This window comes from Oryx dammah, unplaced genomic scaffold (genome assembly GCF_014754425.2).
Source record: "Oryx dammah isolate SB20612 unplaced genomic scaffold, SCBI_Odam_1.1 HiC_scaffold_3, whole genome shotgun sequence".
Taxonomy (NCBI): Eukaryota; Metazoa; Chordata; class Mammalia; order Artiodactyla; family Bovidae; genus Oryx; species Oryx dammah.
The window spans coordinates 14612358-14634705 of record NW_024070187.1 but is presented as its reverse complement, the minus strand read 5'-3'; the positions used below and the strand labels follow the sequence as shown (position 1 = coordinate 14634705).

Sequence of the window (22348 nt, the reverse complement as noted above, 5' to 3'; positions counted from 1 at the left end):
GTGATATCCTGAAACATATCTTTACCTCTTCACCAGTCACTGGAGAGAAGAGGTATTTCTCTCTCCATCCTATCTATAGAAGACAGGTAGCCAGAGTTTTCCTTCCTGCAAAAACCTGTGGGGCTCTTTTCTTCAAAATTGAAGAACTTAAGGGCATCTAGTTTGAAAATCAATTCAAGGTAAATTCTGCCTCTTTGGCATTTGACTGGCTCCCTACCCATTCACTCTAAATTGAAATCTAGCACTTTACACCCAAGCACAGATGCTCCAGTACAATTTCCCACTCCAGAGAGAATTACAGGAAAACTACACCCTTTTATCTACTTAAAAGTAACATCAGTGGGAACCCACACTATTCTCACAGTACTACATTCTTATGGCTAAACAGACAACCTAAGACAAACCGGCATATGAGGAAAACAAGCAACATAAAAGAGAAAATCCAAGACAAATAAACAGCCAAGCACAGTGTGAGTAAATAGTAATAGTTAGAAACCAAAAAAGCCAGAAAGATTAAACATTCTCACATACCCAACCTTTAATTATTACCCTCAGAGATTCAAGAAGATATGACCACTGTAAAATAAAAACAGAAAACTATGAGAAAACAACCAGAAATAGTAGTCAGAGTTTAAGAACATAACTTTCAAAGCATGACATGGCTCTAACCCCCAGGAGCTTGTTGCGAATTCCTTCCAAACCCAGAGCCCAGTAGGCCGATAGGTTTAGTTCCTGCCAACTGCTCTGTATTTTTATCCACTCCACAGAGATGCTTATGTTGTTTGAAGCCCTGATATGTCTTGTGGGCTTTCCACTTTTATGTTGCAACTGTCATTTCTGTTTGGTAGGAGCAGTGTTGTTCCTGTTTAGTTGCTAAGTCATGTCTGACTCTTTCCGACCCCAGGGACTGTAGCCCAACCAGGCTCCTCTGTCCATGGGATTCTCCAGGCAAGAATACTGGAGGGGGTTACCACTTCCTGCTCCAGGGGATTTTCCCAACTCAGGGATTGAACCCGCGTCCCCCTCATTAGCAGGTGGATTCTTTACCGCTGAGCCACCAGGGAAGCCTGTCAGGAGAAGTGGGGGTATATTAAAGCATTAATATGCTGTATGCTCTGGAACCAAAGTCTCCATACTACTGGTCCCCCTAACAAATGAAGTTGGTTTTTGTGTAATATAACATTTTTAGTAGAAATTTCATAAATCAGAAAACCATTCTTATCTACTCTACTTTTGACAGTATTATTCTGGTAACATGTATCACTTAATTTCATAGTCAGGTTACACTGTACAATCCAAGACTCTGTAATACCCTGACTGAAGTCACCATTCTGGCAAGAACTACTTTACATCAATAAAAACCAAATCGAAGCCCATGTTCTTCTTAATTGTTTATCTGTAATGGCAGATATTAGTACCTGAACCATTCACTATGTTTAAAATGTCCTTGTTGCTCATGAAGATTAGGAATCCAATCCTAAAAAATTGTTAGGAAAAAAGGTAACCAAGTTTGGAATGTAGTTCAAAAAGACTTAACTCTGCATATTTCCTTTTGTGACTGTCAGTTGCATTACACTTTTATTGAGGTATAGTTGGTTTATAATACTATATAAAGTTCAGATGTACAACATAGCAATTCATAATTTTAAAGGTTACACTCTATTTGTGGTTATTATAAAATATTGGCTATATTCCTAGGGCTGTACAATATTTATTTTATATATAGTTGTTTGTACCATTTAATCCCCTACCTATATTTTGCCCCTCCCTTTTTCTCTCTCCCCACTGGTAACCTCTAGTTTGTTTTCTATATCTGTGAGTCTGTTTCTTTTCTCTTATATTCACGTTTGTTTCATTTTTCAGATTCCACATAAAAGTGACATCAGATAGTATTTGTCTCCCTCTGTCTGACTTATTTCACTAAGCATCATACACTCCAATCTATCCATGTTGTTGCAAATGTCAAAATTTCTTTCCTTTTCGGCTGAGTAGTATTTCATTGTATATATACCACACATGCTCCATTCATCTGTTGCTGGTCACTTAGTTTGCTTCCGTATCTTGGCTATTGTAAATAAGCTACTATGAAAACTGTGGTGTGTATATATTTTTGAATTAATCCTTTTGTTTTCTTTGAACGTATGCCAGCACTGTAATTGCTGGGCATATGGTAACCATATCTTTAGTTTTCTGAGGAACTTCCACACCATTTTCCACAGTGGCTGCTCCAACTTGCCACCAACAGTGAACAACGTTTCCCTTTTCTCCATATTCTCAAAAGCATTTGCTATTTGTGGCACGTTTTCAGAATGAGTTTGACTTTTACAACATTTTTATTTCAATGAGTTTTTTTTCTTTAATTTCTTTCCTGGAAGGACTGTTCTAAATTAAGGGCTATCAATCTTCCTTGAAAGAATGCATTTAATTCAGGAAGCCACAGAAGATTGCCAATGATTCTTATTCTTAAATTTACAAAAATAATATGAACAAAGAAGTATATAAAATTCTGTGAAGTTAGATTTTTAAATGTTATTTGTTTGGAAAAAAACTCTACTGCAGTCATGATAATCACCACGCATCAAACTACTCAAATTTTGACTTGAATGAGAAGTGAGCTGCCAGTAAGTGTTCTATGTAACCTAAGTGATGATGCTGGGCTGCTTCTCAAACAGTACCTCATGGCTGCTGAGCTCTGGGACTCAACGTTCTGAACACACGTTGAAACTGCAAAGCCACAGCAAAAATACAGTCCTGAGTCACCCAGACTTCAAGCCAAGGTTTTCCATGTTTATAATAATTTATCGATGGATAAGGGACAATCTAAAATTTAGGAAGATTTTATCACATTCCTGTGATAAAACAGGATCACAAACAAAACTTGAAAAGAACCAAAACATCACAATTCCTTTCTACTAAGTATTCCTCTTCCCCAAATTTCTATCTACTGCTGGAAGAATATTTATAAGGACATGCTTCCCAGATGGTGCTAGTGGTAAAGAACTCACCTGCCAATGCAGGTGACTAAGAGACATGGGTTAGATCTCTGGGTTGGGAAGATCCCCTGGAGAAGAGCATGGCAACCAACCCACTCCAATATTCTTGCCTGGAAAATCCCATGGACAGAGGAACCTGGCAGGCTAAGGTCCATAGGGTCACAAAGAGTTGGACATGACTGAAGCAAATTAGCACACATGCAAAGTTATAAAATTAAACATATTGATGGCATCCAGTAATACTAACTATGTAACTTAAACACGCATTTACAGAATTAAAAACAATATCAAATTCTTTTCTCTTTCTCATCCTGGCTACATCAACATTGGTAATAAAACTGAGGTTCCCCCAACATTTTGTCAGTCTTTATTGAGCACCTACTATGTGCACAAATAGTATGCTAGGTCCTAAAGGGAGTGAAATATGCTAAAACATCTATACCTCAATGGACATGTGAAACATAGGTGGTCACCACTGTCACCCAACTGTGTTTTAAGGTCTTTGATCACACCATCCCTTTGGTGCCAAAGATTTCACCTTCTAAAACAGAAAACACAAAAACAGGGGGCTCTGCAGGAGTCATGGACCACATAAAAGGAGTGTGTCTATCTGGAACAATGCAGATAAGATGGAAAAATCTCAAGAGATGAACAGGTGCTAAGTCTGACGGATGATCGGCAGTGGAATGGCAGGCTGTTGTCAATGGGTACAGTGACCAAATATTTTATTATTTATAGAATATAAATAATAGAGGTGTTATTAATTATGCTGGGATAAGAGGTGTAGACAGATAAACAACAGACTTAGAATCCCGGGACATTTCTGGGCAAACTTGGATATTTCATCACCTCTGTCCATAGAAGACACTCAGCAGACAAGGACAACAAAAACAAGGTCCCAGGCCCAGTGTGCCTGCAGGGCTCACGGGTGGCGATGGGGACCCTGCAGGCACTGGCTGGACTTCTGACTAGGTGGTAGTGGCTAGAAGCATCTGTTCAGTTTGATTCCTTTTTGTTCACATGGTCTTTTCAAGTTCAGTGCCTTTGTCTCAGACTCTAAGACACCCTTCCAGAGTCTTGCCCCTTCAACCTTACTACCCCTCTCCTGGGGTACTCATTGACACACAGCCCTCTGGACTTGCCTCCACTCTCTTTCCAATCTATTGTTAAAGCATAAACTCTGTGGTTTACTTTTTTCCTTGCCTTCTGTTTTTATTGCTAAAGCCTTTTCCAACCAGGCTCTTGCAAATCAAAAGGTTTGGGATTTCAAATTTATTTGTATGGGTGTGAAAAGCCTATTCTGAACTTCGAAAACTTAACGTTTTATTTTTTCCCTCTTCATTCTCCTAGTATTCCTAATGGTAATGTGGGTACCACAGTGTGGATATCCCACATATAAGAAAGTACGGACAAAGAAAATTACAGGGGATAATCATTCAATGTATTATCTCTGGTGATACTAACGTTCTTGGTGGAACACATGAAAACTATTATGTGTCAAGTATTGCTTATCCATTAGCTTATTTAATGCTCACATTAACTATTACGTACTGTTGTTAACTCTATTTTGTAACTCGGGAAATTCAGGCTTCATTCTTAGGAGTAGAGAAAAGAAGCAGTACAATATAGTAAAAAACAATCTTGGTGCTGAAGTTTAGTGTCAGTTTTGTCTTCATTTTTCTTGTGTATCCATTTTCCTCATATATACAATTGGAACTCTAAAATTTGAGATACAAATTTACAATCCTTATCTAAAATCTTGGGGATTAGTTGTATGTTGGAATTCAGAAATTTTCAGATTTGTGAAAGGCAGTATGTACAAATATTGAGTATTATTGAGTAACTGCAGTGGGATCTTGGGGGCAGCTCCGTATGATCAAATAAAAGTATTTCTACAGCAATACTTTTGTAGTGAGGAAAATAAGTTATTTTAAAAAAATTCCTCTCAGTTAAGGTCAAATGATACCACTAAATTAATTTGCTGAGAACATATTAAAAAAAAAAAACTTTGGATTTTCAAAACTCATTGGATTCTGTAATCGTGGAAACTGGGCTAATGAAAGCATTGGAGTAAAGATATCATTAGTGATGCAAAATATTATATTTTATTATCATTATTAATAGTCTAGATTAATAGGGTTGACGTGCATGGTAAGTGTCACATAACCTGGAAATTTTTAAGTACTCAGTAAGACTAATAATTAACCATAATAATTACACATGAGAAGTAATGGCAACCAATTAGAATAAATTCTTGTGGACTTAAATTCCATCTCTCAAATTTCTAGAGACCCTTGATTAAAGGGATAATATTAATAACTCTAAAAGCCTTCTTGGGTAGGGTTCCCATGTGATAAGAGAAAGGCAACAACGACAACATTGATAAAACAGATGAAGCACACCTCCCAAAAGAATAATCAAGTGCATATGGGCTTCAGGAAGCACAGATTTTACATCTGATGCTAGCTCAACAGATTCAGTGTTTTGAGTTATGCCTAATAGTATCTAACAGGTCTTCCCTGTAGCTCAAATGGTAAAGAATCTGCCTGCAATGCAGTTTCGATCCCTGGGTTGGGAAGATCCCTTGGAGAAGGAAATGGCAACCCACTCCAGTACTCTTGCCTGGGAAATCCCATGGACAGAGGAGCCTGGTGGGCTACAGTCCATGGGGTTGCAAAGAATTGGACACGACTGAGCGATTAACGCTACTACACCAATAGTATCCAACAGTGGTATATCCCAGTAATTTAGTCCACTTAGAGAATTTAGTATCTAAAAACTAAATATATGCATTCAAGTTAGGTAGGTTCTTGAAGACTTACAAACGTCATAGATAGTTGTAGTTATTAAGCTTATATAAAACCTTTATATTTAACCTTTAATAAAATCTTTAAATAATAGAGCCATATGTGACTTTTTAGAAATTAAGAAAAAAAAAATACATGCATATCTCCTTCCTCATCCCATGCTATTTCAATATGACTAGTCACATGCTTAAAAAAATCATCTCAGTGAAGCAAGCATGTAAACTTAGAACAATAGTTTGTTACAAAGCAATGATAATTCAGGAGTAACTGATTGAACTTTGTCATGGACAGAAGTGCTGATGCTTAGCAGATGATGGAGGGGAGTTGGCTACTCCTACCAAAGGCTGCAGAAAGGAATCTTTAAAATAAAAATATGTTTGTGATATAGAGCAGATAGGACACACAGATATGCTCTGGCTAATACTCTAACAAGGTTAATGTCTTTATATTCTGTGATTGCTTATCTCAGTTGATCAAATTCCTTATCTCAGCTTATCTCAGTTGAACAAAGTTGATCAAACATGACCATATCTCAGGGTTAAAAAAGATGATGCATCAAAATAAAGGTCACTTTAAAATAAAGGTTACTTTTATTTTTATTGGATTTACATGAACACAACTCAACTCTATATTAAAGGACACTGTATTCCTGTTGCTGCTGACAACAGAAATATGGAGAGTAAGGAAAACCTGATCACATTGTCTCAGATGCCTTCTGATCGAAGGAAGTCAGTCTACCAGCATGGGCAGTAAGAGCATACTGGCAGAAAAAGCACAGAGCGTTTCTCCTTCCCACTGCTCCACCTAACAGGGAGACCTGCCTGTTATCTCCTCTTCCTCTTTTTCATCCCTGTTTCAAATATTATGGGCAACATAAATGTACAGAGTGTGTAGATGACAGCAGGGTGAGTCAAGAGAAACTACCATCTCTGAAATTTTTTTTATTTTTTTTTCATCTCTGAAATTTTTAACAGAACAGAAAGTCTGAGGAAGTCCTGACATACTAATCAGTTCACCGGTGAAAAATTCTGAGAGTCTCAGTTTACGACATGGTCATGCCATATGAACATGATGGTTTTGATTTCATAGGGGGCAATTACCTTCGCTTTGTTCAGTGACCACCAACGAGATCCTTGGTTTTACTTACCATCTTGGTAAATGCATGCCATCATTCACAAAGAGAACAGGAGAGCAGTGGCAGTAAAGAAATGTACCACCTCTTCTGGAAAACAAAACCTTAAAGATAAATAAAAATGAAATTTAAAAGAAAGGATGATAAATGAGTGAACTTTGTAGGTTTTGGAGGTGAAGATGAATACAATTTTATTTATGCAAATAAAGCAAGAATGTTAATCACCCAGTATCTGGGAGAACACTTCAGTTCAGTTCAGTTGCTCAGTCGTGTCCGACTCTTTGCGACCCCATGGATCGCAGCACACCAGGCCTCCCTGTCCATCACCAACTCCTGGAGTTCACTCAGACTCACGTCCATCCAGTCAGTGATGCCATCCAGCCATCTCATCCTCTGTCATCCCCTCCTCCTCCTGCCCCCAATCCCTCCCAGCATCAGAGTCTTTTCCAATGAGTCAACTCTTCAAATGAGGTGGCCAAAGTACTGGAGCTTCAGCTTTAGTATCATTCCTTCCAAAGAAATCCCAGGGCTGATCTCCTTCAGAATGGACTGGTTGGATCTCCTTGCAGTCCAAGGGACTCTCAAGAGTCTTCTCCAACACCACAGTTCAAAAGCATCAATTCTTCGGTGCTCAGCCTTCTTCACAGTCCAACTCTCACATCCATACATGACCACAGGAAAAACCATAGCCTTGACTTGATGGACCTTTGTTGGCAAAGTAATGTCTCTGCTTTTGAATATGCTATCTAGGTTGGTCATAACTTTTCTTCCAAGGAGTAAGTGTCTTTTAATTTCATGGCTGCGGTCACCATCTGCAGTGATTTTGGAGCCCCCAAAAATAAAGTCTGACACTGTTTCCACTGTTTCCCCATCTATTTCCCATGAAGTGATGGGACCGGATGCCATGATCTTCGTTTTCTGAATGTTGAGCTTTAAGCCAGCTTTTTCACTCTCCACTTTCACTTTTATCAGGAGGCTTTTTAGTTCCTCTTCACTTTCTGCCATAAGGGTGGTGTCATCTGCATATCTGAAGTTATTGATATTTCTCCCAGCAATCTTGACTCCAGCTTGTGATTCTTCCAGCCCAGCGTTTCTCATAACGTACTCTGCATATAGGTTAAATAAGCAAGGTGACAATATACAGCCTTGACGTACTCCTTTCCCTATTTGGAACCAGTCTGTTGTTCCATGGCCAGTTCTGATTGTTGCTTCTTGACCTGCATATAGGTTTCTCAAGAGGCAGGGAGAACAGTAACCACTGGTAATTTAAAATGATTTTAGAAACTCACCCCTTAAATTATTGGATCTTTCTTATTGTTCACTTCTAAGAAAAGACGGCTAAAGGGGTGAGCCTAAAAGAATAGCAAAACTAACTATGCATTTGAAATAATAAAAAGGAAAAGAGTAGGCCTAATTTTTCATTTTTCCTTATTAAATCTATGCCAAAACCAATACAGAATTGTAAAGTAAAAATTAAAAATAAATAAATAAATTTATAAAAAAAAAAAATAATAAAAAAAAATAAAAATCACAAAAAAAAAAAAAAAAAAATAAAGAGTGATGAGGCCCCAGTTCTAGTTAGGTAGACAGGCTTAAACTTACCAGATGGCTGCATCTTTTGCTTTTTTTGAGGTTTTAGAATCAGGCCTCAAGTTCAACAAATACAGTTCATTTGAATGACTCACAAACTTTGTTAAAAAGACTGCTTTCTTAGAGCACTTTTAGGTTTACAACTAAAGGAAGAGGAAGGTACAAAGATTTATATACCCTCCCCCCCACCGGCTCCCACACGTGCATACCCTTTCTCATTATTAATACGCCTCCTCCAAACAGTACATTTGCTAACAAGGATGAAGCTATATCGAGCCATCATAATACCCAGAGTCCATAGTTTACCTTAGGGGTCATTCTTGGTCTTGTATATTCTATGTATCTTCTATGTATTCAAATGTATAATGACAAATATCCATCATTACTGTATCATGCAGAGTATTTTCACTGGTCTAAAAATCTGTGCTCTATCTATTCATCTCTCCACCCTTCACCCCTCAGCCTGTCCACCACTGATCTCTTTACTGTCTCCATAGCTTTGACTCTTCCAAAACGTCATATAGTTGGAATCATACAGTATGTAGCCCTTTCTGATTGGTTTCTTTCATTTAGAAATATGCATTTAAGGTTCATCCCTGTTTTTTTGTGATGGCTTCATAGTTAATTTCTTTTTAGCACTGTATAATATTCCATTGTTCACAGTTTATGTGGTACACGAGAGACATCTTGGGTGCTTCCAAGTTTTGGCAATTATGACTAATGCTGCTATAAACATTTTTGTGCAAGGTATGTTTTAAACTCCTTTGGGTAAATGCAAAGGAGCACAATTGTTGGGCTATATGGTAAAAGTATGTTTAATTTTGTAAGAAACTACCAAAACTGTCTTCCGAAGTAGCTGTACCATTTTGTATTCTCACCAGCAATGTATAGGAGTTCCTGTGGTTCCACATCCTCATCAGCATTTGCTGTTGTTGGTGTTTTGAATTTTGGCATTTTAGTACTTTGTAGTGGTATCTCATTGTTATTTTAATTTGCACCTCCTTGATGAATATGATATGAATCAGCTTTTCACATACTTACTTGCCATATGTATATCTTCCCTGGTGAGGTGTCTGTTAAGGCCTTTGGCCCATTTTTAAAAATTAGGTTGTTTGCTTTCTTCTTGTTGAGTTTTAAGAGTTCTTTGTAGATTTTGGATAACAATTAATTATCAGATGGACCTTTCATAAATATTTCCTCCCAGTTTATGCCTTATCTTCTCATTCTCTTGATACTGCCTTTCACAGAGCAGAAGTTTTAATGAAGCCTAGCTTATCAGTTTTTCTTTCATAGATTATGCCTTTGGTGTTGAAAATAAGAAATCACCTTCATATCCAATATCATCTATTGATAGATTTTATATGTTATCTTTAAGAAGTTTTATAGCTTTGTGTTTTATATTTAGGTATGCAATCAATTTTAAGTTAATATTTGTGATGATTATAAGGGCTGTGTCTATATTCACTTTTTTCCATGTGGATGTTCAGTTATTCCAGCATCATTTCTTGAGACTATCTGTGCTCTGATGTGTTGCCTTTACTCCTCTGTCAAATTACAGTTGACTATTTTTATGTGAGTCTATTTCTAGGCTCTCTATTGTCTTGTACTGATCTATTTTTCTATTGTTTTGTTAATATCACATTGTCTTGATTATTGTAGCATTAGAGTAAGTCTTGAAGTCAGATAGTATCAATTTTTCAATATTGTTTTTCTCTTCTAATATCGTGCTAGATACTCCGGGTTATCCATGCTTAGAACTGGGGAGTAAAAAGTCTATCCTTGCTTTGATTTATAAATTATGTCATGGCATAAAATAATATCCTGGGTATTTAGAGATATAGCTTATCAACATGCCTCCCTCTTAAGAAAATTTTGAATCACTGTATTTTAGACTCTTGGAGTAGAACAGTTAAAATATCAAAAGGGTAATTTGATGGCAATGGATAGAAAAGCATAAATGGAAAACATGTATGTAAGGGCTCTTTAGATAAAAAAAAAATCATGCCTTATTTCCTCAAAGACAAATTATACAGAGATACATAGATAGATACATAAATATTAAGATGACAATATATGCTCTAAGTGGAAAAAAAATATTTTACAAATATATCATACACTATGCCAACCATTGTGTCTTACATTATTTACAGTCCTTGATGAAATTACTCAGTGGGTTAGGCAGTATTCTCCTTTACACCTGAGTCTCAGAGATGTGAAGTGATTTGCCCAAGGCCATGCAGAATGAGGATTCAATTAGACTTGTCTGCCTCCAAAGCCTACCTTCTTTCTACTATGTCATGTATCGTAGTTTTTGTGTTTTACCAAATGAAGAATTTTCACTGAAGTTTTCTGTTTTTTAATAGCTCACTATATATGTCCAGCCAGAGCAAAAGCACACAGCTGAATATGCTGCAAACATAACTAAAAGTGTGTTTGACTATTTTGAAGACTACTTTGCTATGAATTATTCTCTTCCTAAATTAGGTGAGAACCATTTTTTAAATTTTCTTATTTTTAATATTGCCTTTGTTTTCATCTAAGTTAACTCACTTCCTCTACTTTTAGCATCCTGAGTTAATGGTTATTCATTAGTCTTTTAATCACATGCCTAATTTGTCTAATACTTACTGGATGCTGAAAGATTCATTCTGGATTCCTCCAAGAGTAATGTCTATTCTCTCTTCTTACCTGATAAATGTACAGTAATTTATTTCCAAATAAAGATTAAACTACAGACAATGATTGAGCCAGACAGAGCAACCTAGATTTGTTGATTTCAAAATTAGTACCCATCCCAATAGCTTACATTGCCTCTCTACCATCAGTGAGTTAATAAATAATAGGGATAAATAATGCTGTCAGAGTCTCATGTACTTCCAGTCTTTCCATTGTTGTACAAGACTAATTCTAGATTCTCCAGCAGTTGAAATGAGCTGGTGCTCCTACCATAAATATTTTTTCTAATATGAAGGATGGGGGAACATGTTTTCCTTTGAAAATAAAAACAGTGCTATAATCAGAAACGCTTTATTAGTAAGTTCGAGCGGTATTAGCAAAGACTGTAACTGTAACACCCATACAGAGGACTGTAGGGATGAAATGAAGACAACAACAAAAAACCAACCAACTGACAACTGACTTTCTCTTTTTCTGTTTCTGCCCTTACTTTAATAAACTACCAATGCACAGCAACTGGAATGCCAAATTCTCTACATGGGAATGGCTATGTCCCTGAAAACCTGTGTGGAAGCTCCTCCTCACTTTCTTTTGATTGCTTCACAACCATCAGAGAAGGAGACAGGAAGAGAAATACTTCACAAAAATCAGCATAATATCTAATAAAATATTAAGCACATTAATTTAAAAGTCTTTTTCTCTTTATTTCTCTTGTACCACTCACAGTAACCTGGAAAGTGGAATTCTCACCAATTTATTCCTTACAAACATATCCTCCAAAACAGACGCTTGGGAAAAAAGTGAATAAAAATGAAATACAGAAAGAAACAGAAGACATAAAATTATAGAGGACTTGAAAAGAGCATTGCCGATCATATTCTTAAAAAATAAAAGACACTGATTTCTGGAGTCAACAGGAAAAGTCCCATGGAAATTTTGAGCATGTTAAAGACTAAAAAGTTTATACAAATAGATGATTGTTTTTCACTCTGAGAAATTATTTTTAGCCTGTTAAAAAGCATTCATCTAAAGAACTTAATTTGGTAAGAAATGTTATGAACAAAATGGAAAGAATGTATTTCTCACTGGACTCTTTTTCCATAGATAAAATTGCTATTCCAGATTTCGGCACTGGGGCTATGGAGAACTGGGGACTCATCACTTACAGAGAAACAAACCTGCTTTATGACCCTGATGAATCTGCCTCGTCAAACAAACAGAGGGTGGCTGCTGTGATAGCCCATGAGCTCGTGCATCAGGTATAGAATCTTAGCATCAACTAGGGAGAAACAAAGCAGCAAATAAATACTTCTGTGTCATTACAAAACTTGCATGAACAAATTATTATATTGAAAATTTCTCGGCCTCTGTACCATAGGCATGGGAATCTAACTATCTCTTTATTGCTTATAATTGCAGTGGTTTGGAAATATTGTGACCATGGAATGGTGGGAAGACTTGTGGCTAAATGAAGGATTTGCTTCCTTCTTTGAGTACCTGGGAGTAGACCATGCAGAAAAAGACTGGCAAATGGTGAGCTTGAAACACGTAAACGTCCATCTCTATTATGCTCGTGCCAAGCAGACTGGGGACTTTGGGCCAGGACAGTGGCCCTGAGTTAGGGACCATGTGCAGCACCGAACTGGGAACTGCCCTGGGAGGGTGGGGTGGAGCCAGCTGGCTCCAGGGACTATACCATGCTCAGAGCCTACACCCAAGCACGAGAGAGCAACTGAACACACAAGCCTAGGATGTCGTTGGTAGGGTCATTCAAGAACACACGCCAAGGCAGGAAAAAATATCTAGCTTAAACAGTGTGAACTCTGCGTTCAAGAAGTATCTGTAGTTCTAACCCTTTGAAAAATGTCTAAGCCTAATTTTATAAATGATTTCCCTTACACAGTTTGCTGAAATGATGGCAAAGAGATAAGCAATGGCAAAGAGATAAGCACATAAACTTAGTAGTTAGACTCAGGTTTAAATCCTAGATGAATCATTTTAAGGTGTGTTACATGGAATGTGACCTTGAGCAAGTTATATACGCTCTCTGAGTCCGTTCTCTCTTCCATTAAAGAAGAACATTGTTCTCTATCTTGTAAGCTTAAAAGCACCCCCCAAAATGTACAGGTAATTACTATTATTAACTGTGTGTCCCCGAGGGGCCTGGAACAAAGGCTTCTATGAACTCTACAGATACTGTTTTCCTGAAAAGCTGTATCTGTTTTCAAGTATATTTACATGATGGAAGTATCTCCAGGGGATCTTCCCAACCCAGGAATCAAACCCGGGTCTCCCACATTGCAGGCAGACACTTTACCGTCTGAGCCACCAGGGAAGCATATGCTTATCAGTTTGTACATATAAAAGTGTAAGCATGTGAAAGAAATGTTACAGAAGGTTGTCTACTGACAAGACTACTGCCCTCTTCTGGACAGAATGAGAAGACCGTTATATGCTTGAAGTCCTTTAAGTTTGCACAACCTGGTTTAAAAACTAAAAAAGTTAATTTGCAACAATTGCTTCTTTAAAATTTAATCTACATCAGAATTTTTCATCTGGAACTATTGGGCCAGATATTTCTTTGTTGTGGGGGTATTCTATGTATCGTAGGCTATTTATCAGCATCCCTGGCCTGTACCTACTAGATTTGGGTAACTCTCCATCCCAGTTGTAAAACCAAAATTTCCCCACATATTTTCATATGTCACCTAGGGGACAAAATTCCCCTAGCTGAAGACCATTCATTTATGTTAAAAAATGCTGATTTTGTAATTTGTTGAAATTAAACTATATAAATGAAAAGTTATTTTGTCCTTTATTTTTTATAAAGCAACCCTCTGTATATCAAGATATAAGAAATTATAACATTTTAATATTGCTATATTATGCATAATAAAATATGTAATATTTTAACATCTAATATTTAGTGTTTCAAAAACACCAATTAAATATTAGAAGAATGTAGTATTCAGTTCTTAAATGAAATGTAATCATATGATCCAACTCATTCCTTCTTCATCCATTCATTCATTTTTCATTCAATGAACACTATAGAGCTCTCAAAACTAAATAAAACACACACACTTCCTGCCCTTATAAAAGCTCCCAATTTAGGTTCTGGTGGTCAAGGGGATAGATGAACAAAGATGCATTGTACGAAAGCTTGCTAAGTACCACAATAGTGGAGCCTGATTTCACAGGTGAAAACTCTGATGCCCGGGAAGGTAATATAAGTTTGCAATATTACATAGACAGTTGGTAACACAACCAAGACTAGAGTCAAATTTACTGACATTGAGAATAAGATTCTTTCTTCTTACCAAAACATTTTAGGGGCATAAAAATTAAAATTTAAATCAAATTACCTTGATTGACAGTCATTATTTGACAATAGTATCCTGCCTATCATAAATGGAATTCACAAACTTGTAAAATGTAAACCAATATAGCATCCTCCCTTTTGGAAATATTTTTTGATTAAGTAAGACCAATAAAGCTTTTGATTTTTTATTAGTAGTGCTTTATTAGAGCTAGATTTCAGATTCTAATTAAGAATCAAAATGATAACAGCAGCTAATGTGCTAAGATTTCACTCTGTGCCAAGAACTATGTCAAATGCTTGCATGCATTGTCTCATTAAATCCTCTGCACATTTCTGAAAAGTAGCTGCCATCATTACTCCTATTTAATGAGTGAGGGAAATTACTTAAACTTACATGTCGAGAAAATGAGCTTTGAATCCACAAAGCTTTACTATAGGTCTAGACCTCTCCACCACTCTATTTTGCTGTGAAAACCTAGGGTTGGAATGAGAAGGTAAATATTAGAACTAATGCAAAAGTTAGTATTTTCTTCAATAATGAATCATCCAAATTCCAATGATTAGTTGGCAGAAAAGACCCCCAAAACATCCATTTTTGGCAAATCAACATTCTTCCTTACTTCTCAGACAAATTTGCAAGGTGATACCATCATTCCTATTGCACAGATATGGAAACAGAGCCTCAAAAGTTTGGCACATGTCTGAAAGTCATAAAGAAATAGCAGAAACAGAATTTATAAATGCTTGTGTCTTCTTGGCCAGCCGTATAGGGGCAAAGTCAAAGGAATTATATGTAGGGGAAGGGAATGGAATCAGTATAGAAAAATCAATGCAAAATATGATTAATTGAACACCTAATGCTTGCTTTAAATAACATGAGTCAATCTGTGTTATATAAATATTTTTATATATAAACCAGTATAAAGTGCTATATTTCTTTGGTTCATTGTCATTTCAGCGTGACCAGATAATACTTGATGATGTATTACCTGTGCAAGAGGATGATTCTTTGGTATCTTCACACCCAATTGTAGTCACTGTGACAACTCCTGATGAAATAACCTCTGTTTTTGATGGAATTTCCTATAGTAAGGTGGGGAAAATATGACACCGTTTTGAATGTCTTCCTGTTTAATGGCTTTTTCCTTAGCAAATGCCTAAAAATGGTAAGAATGGTTAGATTATGTTAATGCATTTGGGGAAATAGTGTAGAGCTTATGCCAGTGCAGAATATTCCACAGTTTGCAATTTTCAGTGGAAATGATCAATGCTAGTCATTGTCACAGAATTCTGAATCAGATTCTTTTTAAAGTTTCTCTTTTCACTTTTGCTTAAAATGGCTCTCATTCTGATAACTGAACATTTATATTTTAAACATCCAATTTAAAATTATTTGATTTGATTATTTGAATGACAATAAATCTTTTTCTGTAGTCAATGAGAAATGCCATATACATGGACACCTTTTCTAGTAGAGTGCTTCCAGTAAGTATTTAAATCCCAGTCCACTTAAAGAATTACTTTCATCCAGTTTCATATAAGATTTAAAGATGAATGACTTTTGTTAGTATGTCATAGATGGGGCATTTTTATCCATTAAAATTCTATGAAAGGTGTTGAAAATCCACAGTGACGCAAAGTTTCATGCTACTCATTTTCTCTTACAACTTTTTCTCCTGTAGCTTCTCTTCTAAACATATTCCACCTTTGTATGCAGCATATTTTAGTCAATTTTCTACTTCAGCTTCTTATGGTTTACCAACTATACTAAGTTGTCCAAAAACCTCTGTAAACTAATACATTTTATTGTTCTAGGAGATACTCAAAGTTTTATTTAAGACAAACTATGATAATTATTTAAATGAATAGTAGATAAAATTGGCTTGAATGAAAAATACCATATATTAGTATTTGAAGCTTATAGCATCCTATTTTTTGGCTTTCCCTCTCATATATTCTCATGGCATTTTTAGGCTTCCTTTATTCATTTTTCTTTTACATTGTCAGTGATTCTTTTTATCTTTCAGTTAAAATGAAAACTTTGAATCTATTTATAGTATATTCTAATAATTCATGGAGAGACATTTATATTTATTAAATGACCTTCTTCCTAAGTCCCAGGTATTCCATGGGTTTAAGGTATTAGGTCAGAAATAAATACATGTTTCTAAGCCTTTAGCCTTCTACTAGGTACAAAAATAACTTGTATTTTAATAAATTACAGTAAAAATTGCTAATTTAAATGAGGAAGCAATGTTTCTCTGGTCAGCTACTTGAAAATTGATTTTTAAAATCTATTTTGGCTATTGTTATTGTTGTCTAGTTGCTAAGTCATCTCCGACTCTTTATAAGCCCATGGACTATAGCCTGCCAGGCTCCTCTGTCCATGGGATTTCCTAGGCAAGAATATTGAATGGGATGTCATTTCCTTCTCCAGGGGATCTTCCCAACACAGGGACGAACCCGGGTCTCCTGCAGTGGCAGGTGGATTCTTTACTACTAAGCCACCAGGAAGCCGTTTAAATCTACCAGTAAAGTGTTTTAGAGTTAGTCTTATAACATATGAAAAGCAAGCAGAGAGCAGAGGTATTCATCAGATACTTCAGACTAAATAAAACCAAGTAAGATAAACCATGCCTCAATTTGTGTGTGGATAGTGCTCAGTTGTGTCCGACTCTTTGCGATTCCATAGACTCTCCAGGCTCTGCTGTCCGTGGACGTTTCCAGCAAGAATACTGGAGTGGGTTGCCATTTCCTTCTCCAGGGAATCTTCCTAACCCAGGGGTTAAACTTGCATCTCTTGTGTCTCCTGCATTGGCAGGCAGATTCTTTACCACTGCACCACCTGGGCTTCAGTAAATTATATGTCTAATCTATATTAAACTATATGACCTGATTAATCCCTCAACTGTTTACTCCCCTCTGTTAAATATAATTTTCCCAACTATTCCAATATACCTGAGAAGTAGCCAGAATTTTATCCTGAAATTGGTTTCCTTGTTCAAAGAAGATGACTTAATACTTTTTCCCCCAAGTTTCTCTTTCATTAGGAAAGCCCCATCTACTGGTTCATGTGGTGAAGTGCAATACTTATTTGAACCTTAGGTTCCTGAAAGGCTGGCCCTTGTATTCTTTTCTTCCTGCCTTTTAGTTATTTTAGAAGCATAGATATGGAGGTATGCCAGATGGTATTTTCACCCTAGAATCACAGATTGATAACCATTTAGCAGTCATCTTGAAGACATTATCCCACAAATATGGTCATGAGATACTAGTCCCAATAGAGATCACTGATATTTGTTTCTTTTGTATATCCTATATTAGTTTTAATTGCCATTCTTTTACTTCATAGGGAGCTTCCATTCTGAGAATGCTTGAAAACTGGATTACACCAGAGAAATTTCAAATAGGATGTCAGGTATGATTTATTACTTTTAATACTATTAAAATCTACACTGGTATGTGGCTGATGAATGTTAAGATATGTGATTAATTAAGGACAATTCCCCTTTTACTTTTACTTTTACTTTCCTTGTTCAGGAATAGATAATATTGCAAACTCAAAAAAAGTGATTTCACATACAGTCTGTTATCTATATCGGGTCTGTAACTGTCACTTAGCCAGAGTTTCACAGAGAAGTTAAACAGATTACTTCGTTATTTTTGATATCCTTTACAGGGTTAGGGCTTGGAAAATGTCCTTTCCCTTCCTAAGATATTAGTAGTAGAAACACTTTGCTTCATTTTGTGCTTACCAGTAACAACTGAGGGACCATTATCGAGAGATCTAGGTCATCATGAACTTTTGACTAGAATGACTATATTGTAATTTTTCAAAGTGAAGAAGAAAATGTCAATATAGAATATTCAAAAGCACTAATCTAGGTAAAAATAGTTACTTTTTAGTATACTATAAGCTGCAATGCTCTCACTCAGAAGAAGCAAGGAACTAATTTAAAAAACAGTAACAATAGTGATGAGAACCACACAAACTGATCCAGGACTCAGAAGTCTCTTCACTGTAATCTCAGGCAAATCTCTTCTCCTCTTTAGACACCAGTTTCCTTCACCCCCAAAATGTGAGAGTCGCATAAAACAGTATTTAACGTTCCTTTCAGTCCCAAGATTGCATGTTTCTCAGTACAAGACAACTGTGACTATACAAAGAAGTTCCTCTAAATTAATTTTAAGAAGATACTATTCACTAAAAATCATCATTAACAGGTAGCTACGATTATAATCATTACCGTTTCAAGTATCCAATTATTTTACTAAGAAAGAATGATCTATACAAAACTCTGGAACGAAATTTGATAAAATGTGCCTTTCATTTCCTCTCCCTTCCTTTGCCTGCCCTCCAGTGGCAGTGCTGAGCAGGCAACCAACCAAAAGAACAAACATGAACGAAGCATTTCAAACTGTTTTCAGCCTTCTCCCAGGTATCTTGGAGCAGTGCTGCTAATATTGTTTTATCTCTCCATGGCTAAAAAAAGTAATTTAGAAGATAACATGACTTAGGAATAGCACGTCTTGAAAGTTAAAACAACTTAGAGTGAAAATGATATGTGCAAAGTCAACCACCGGTTTATTTTCTTTGAAGATTCAAAGACCTCCTAAGAAGGTTCTGTTTCCATCAAAGACATCTATATTTTAAACAGGACAATTCTAGAGCATAACAGAGAAGAGATTACAGCAGGAATTTTGGAAGGTTTCCTGGAGAACCACAAGTAGTGCCCAATTATGAGATTAGAAGACTAGGAATTTTCTTTAGGGATATCACAGTATCCTTGAAAACTCATATCCAGAGAGGTTTGGGGACCAGAACTGACAAAATGGGGAAACTTCTAGTTAAAAATATTTTGTATCTGTATTGTAAAAATATTTGAAAAATGAAGGCTTACACTTTTAAAGTGAGTAATTTCCCCAATTTATCCATTATCATCATCGTGATGATTATTATTCCAAAGACTGAATATTCATTTCTTTAGAACAAAAATCTGCAAATTACTACTACAGCTTGTGGGCCAAATCCAGTCCACCACCCATTTTTATAAGGTCTGCAAATGAAATTCATTTCTACATTTTTAAATGGCTGGAAAAAATCAAAAGAAGCGTATTTCATGACATGTGAACATTGCATGGAATTCAAATATCAGTGCATAAATAATGCTTCACTGGAAGACAGCCATGATTACTCACTTACATATTATCTTGGCTGCTTTGGGGCTATGGAGGCAGAGTTGAGTAGTTGTAACAGAGACTTATATGGCTCACAACACTTAAAATCTTTACAGCTTTTTATGGAAGAAGTTTGCTGAGAGCCCTGGCTTAGAGCCAAGCTTACCAGTTTTTATCTTTGCATATCACTTAAACCACTCATGAGTGATGGGGCAGTCTAGTGTCTGAGATGAGAAAACACTACTGGTGTAAATAAAGGTAAGGGATACAGCTGGTAGTGGACAGTTTAACACTAATAAGTGAACATCATAGAATCATGAGTCTTTTTTCCCTAGCAGATCAAAAATGTTACAGTCTGCTGACTGTCTGCTGAACACTTGACTGTCCTTAAGTACCTTGCATTGTATATCCGGAAAAAATTAAACTTTCCCTCTCCTGTTCACAGTTCCATTAGACTAAAAAAAAAAAAAAATTATCTCATTAATAATAAAAAGTATTTCTTATACTTTACAAATAAATCATTATTTGTACAGTGTTTTTATAGGTTATGAAATGTTTTACATACAGAATATCATTTGATTTTCATTCCAGGTATACTTGCTATATTATACATTAGAATGAGATTGTTGAAAGGTTCACTCATGTTGTGAAAGTATAGAAAAAGCAAACATTGACTTCTGAAATATTTATCTTTCACATGCAGAATTACTTGAAAAAACACAAATTTGAGAATGCCAAAACTTCAGATTTCTGGGCAGCACTTGAAGAGGTAATGAGAAGTATATCCTCAAAAATTCCTTTGATTAACAAATGATTTATCAATCATTTCTTTATCTGATTATTCTATCCTTTTATTTCCCTTATTTGTTGATTGATTATTCTCTATTTTTTTTTTTTTTTTAATCTTAGGCAAGTAATCTCCCAGTGAAAGAAGTAATGGACACCTGGACCAATCAGATGGGTTACCCTGTACTTAACGTGGACAATAGGAAGAACATCACACAGAAACGCTTTCTGTTGGACTCGAGAGCTAATTCTTCTGAGCCACATTCAGCTTTTGGGTAAGACTCTATAATGTACTTCAGGGGAAGCAGAAATTTGATGGAAATACTGGCAATTCATTTAGAACTTGTTCTTCGGTACCTGATTCATTAAGCACAGTGTCTTTATGGAAATAAAGACATTTAGAAATAGCTCAGTCATCTCTGGGGTCAAAAGGGTGGATTGAGCATGTGCATGCAAATCTTATTCTTCCCGGAAGTGACTGGATAAGGAAATAGAAGTACTAAAAGAAACAAACTCAGAGAAGTAAAGAAAACAGAGAGGAACTCTGAAGTTCCTAGATGGGAGGGAGGGAGGGAGGAATATAGACAGAAAACAAACTGAGAAGGTGCAGCCAGATGAAAAGAGACTTGAGCAGAGGTGGAGGCTGATTTCCCCTACCCTAGATGGGCCTGGGCTCAATGTCAGCACTCAGAGTGGACGGCAGGAGTGAGAAGTGAGGTTGAAAGTAGGGCAGTTAATTGGAAGTCTGCACTCAGGACCATTGCATTAGCCAGACCCCTCTCCCTCCACTTTCCCTTCACTGACTGCCATTCTTTCCTCTGCACAGAGCTCTCAAAAGTCTGGCAAGGACCCAGCAAAACCCAGAGGGCTTTTTTTTTTCCCCTGAACAAATTGACTAAAACAGTGGAGGAAAGCTAAGAATTTCCATTTGGTTGGTACACTCAGAGTAAAGCTTTCCTCCTTGTGGCATTTGTAGGATGAATGGGCTGGAGCTGCCAGCTCCACTCATACATACACAGAGCCTCTAGTCAGACTTCCTGTTCAGCAGAGAAGTCTGTCTCAAAAATATACCTCTCTTCTCAACAGTAGAGGGGTTAAATACAAGACACCAAGAATAATCAATTTAGTCCTTCTTTCTTAAACATGAATGAACATCAAAGATAACAAGATGCATGAAAAAAATCTAAAAAACATAAAAGTCAATATCTCACATGAACAAACAATAAACCCATCTCAATAAGAGACATAATTGAAATAAAAAATTTATGAACTATATTGAGATCAAAGCTCTTATACACATTAACTAAGAGCAGATTGTTTTTGAAAGGACAAACTAAAAATATAAAAGAGCTATGAAAGATTAAAATTTCAGTTGTCAAAGAAATTAATAGACCAATTCAAAATAAATTTGGAGAATTCTCTAAAAGTATAGGACAAGCATATACAGAACTGGCAAATGTGAAAGAGAAGATAAATATAAAAAAAACCTAGCACCAACTAATAGAAGTCTCTCAAAAAAGGAAAACAGAGAAACTTAATGGGCATATTATATCAAAGAAATAATAAAAGACAAAGGATTCTGATTAAAAAGTCCCATTGAAAAAATAAATAAATAAATAAATAAAAAGTCCCATTGAGTACATAGTACAAAATGATAAAAACCAAAACATACTTAGCTACAGCCTCATGAAATTTCAGAGAATAAGGGTACATGAGTTACTGTGACATTAGAATTCTTTGCAACAACTCTGAACATAAGAAGAAAATAAAGCAGACATTTAAAATGTAGATGCAAAAAATATTTTCAACCTCCGATTCTCTACCCAGTCCCTAAACCAAAAGTAACAGCATAGTGAAGACATTT

At 36.1% G+C, this 22348-nt stretch overlaps 1 protein-coding gene and 1 long non-coding RNA gene across 2 annotated transcripts in view; one reads left to right on the top strand and one right to left on the bottom strand.

Annotated features, from left to right (window-relative positions):
- The window catches only part of LOC120861719, a 36124-nt gene extending 29064 nt beyond the window's left edge, over nt 1-7060 (bottom strand). Inside the window, exons 1-2 of the long non-coding RNA XR_005720591.1 lie at nt 6948-7060; nt 532-576 (exon numbers count right to left, since the gene is read on the bottom strand). This is a non-coding gene — a long non-coding RNA (uncharacterized LOC120861719). The remainder of the gene's footprint in view (nt 1-531; nt 577-6947) is intronic.
- The window catches only part of LOC120861718 (glutamyl aminopeptidase), an 82513-nt gene that overhangs the window by 17653 nt on the left and 42512 nt on the right, over nt 1-22348 (top strand). The window contains exons 4-10 of the mRNA XM_040237466.1: nt 10886-11006; nt 12303-12457; nt 12618-12731; nt 15479-15613; nt 17873-17938; nt 20402-20467; nt 20608-20759. Coding sequence (XP_040093400.1) covers nt 10886-11006; nt 12303-12457; nt 12618-12731; nt 15479-15613; nt 17873-17938; nt 20402-20467; nt 20608-20759 — 809 coding nt within the window. The remainder of the gene's footprint in view (nt 1-10885; nt 11007-12302; nt 12458-12617; nt 12732-15478; nt 15614-17872; nt 17939-20401; nt 20468-20607; nt 20760-22348) is intronic.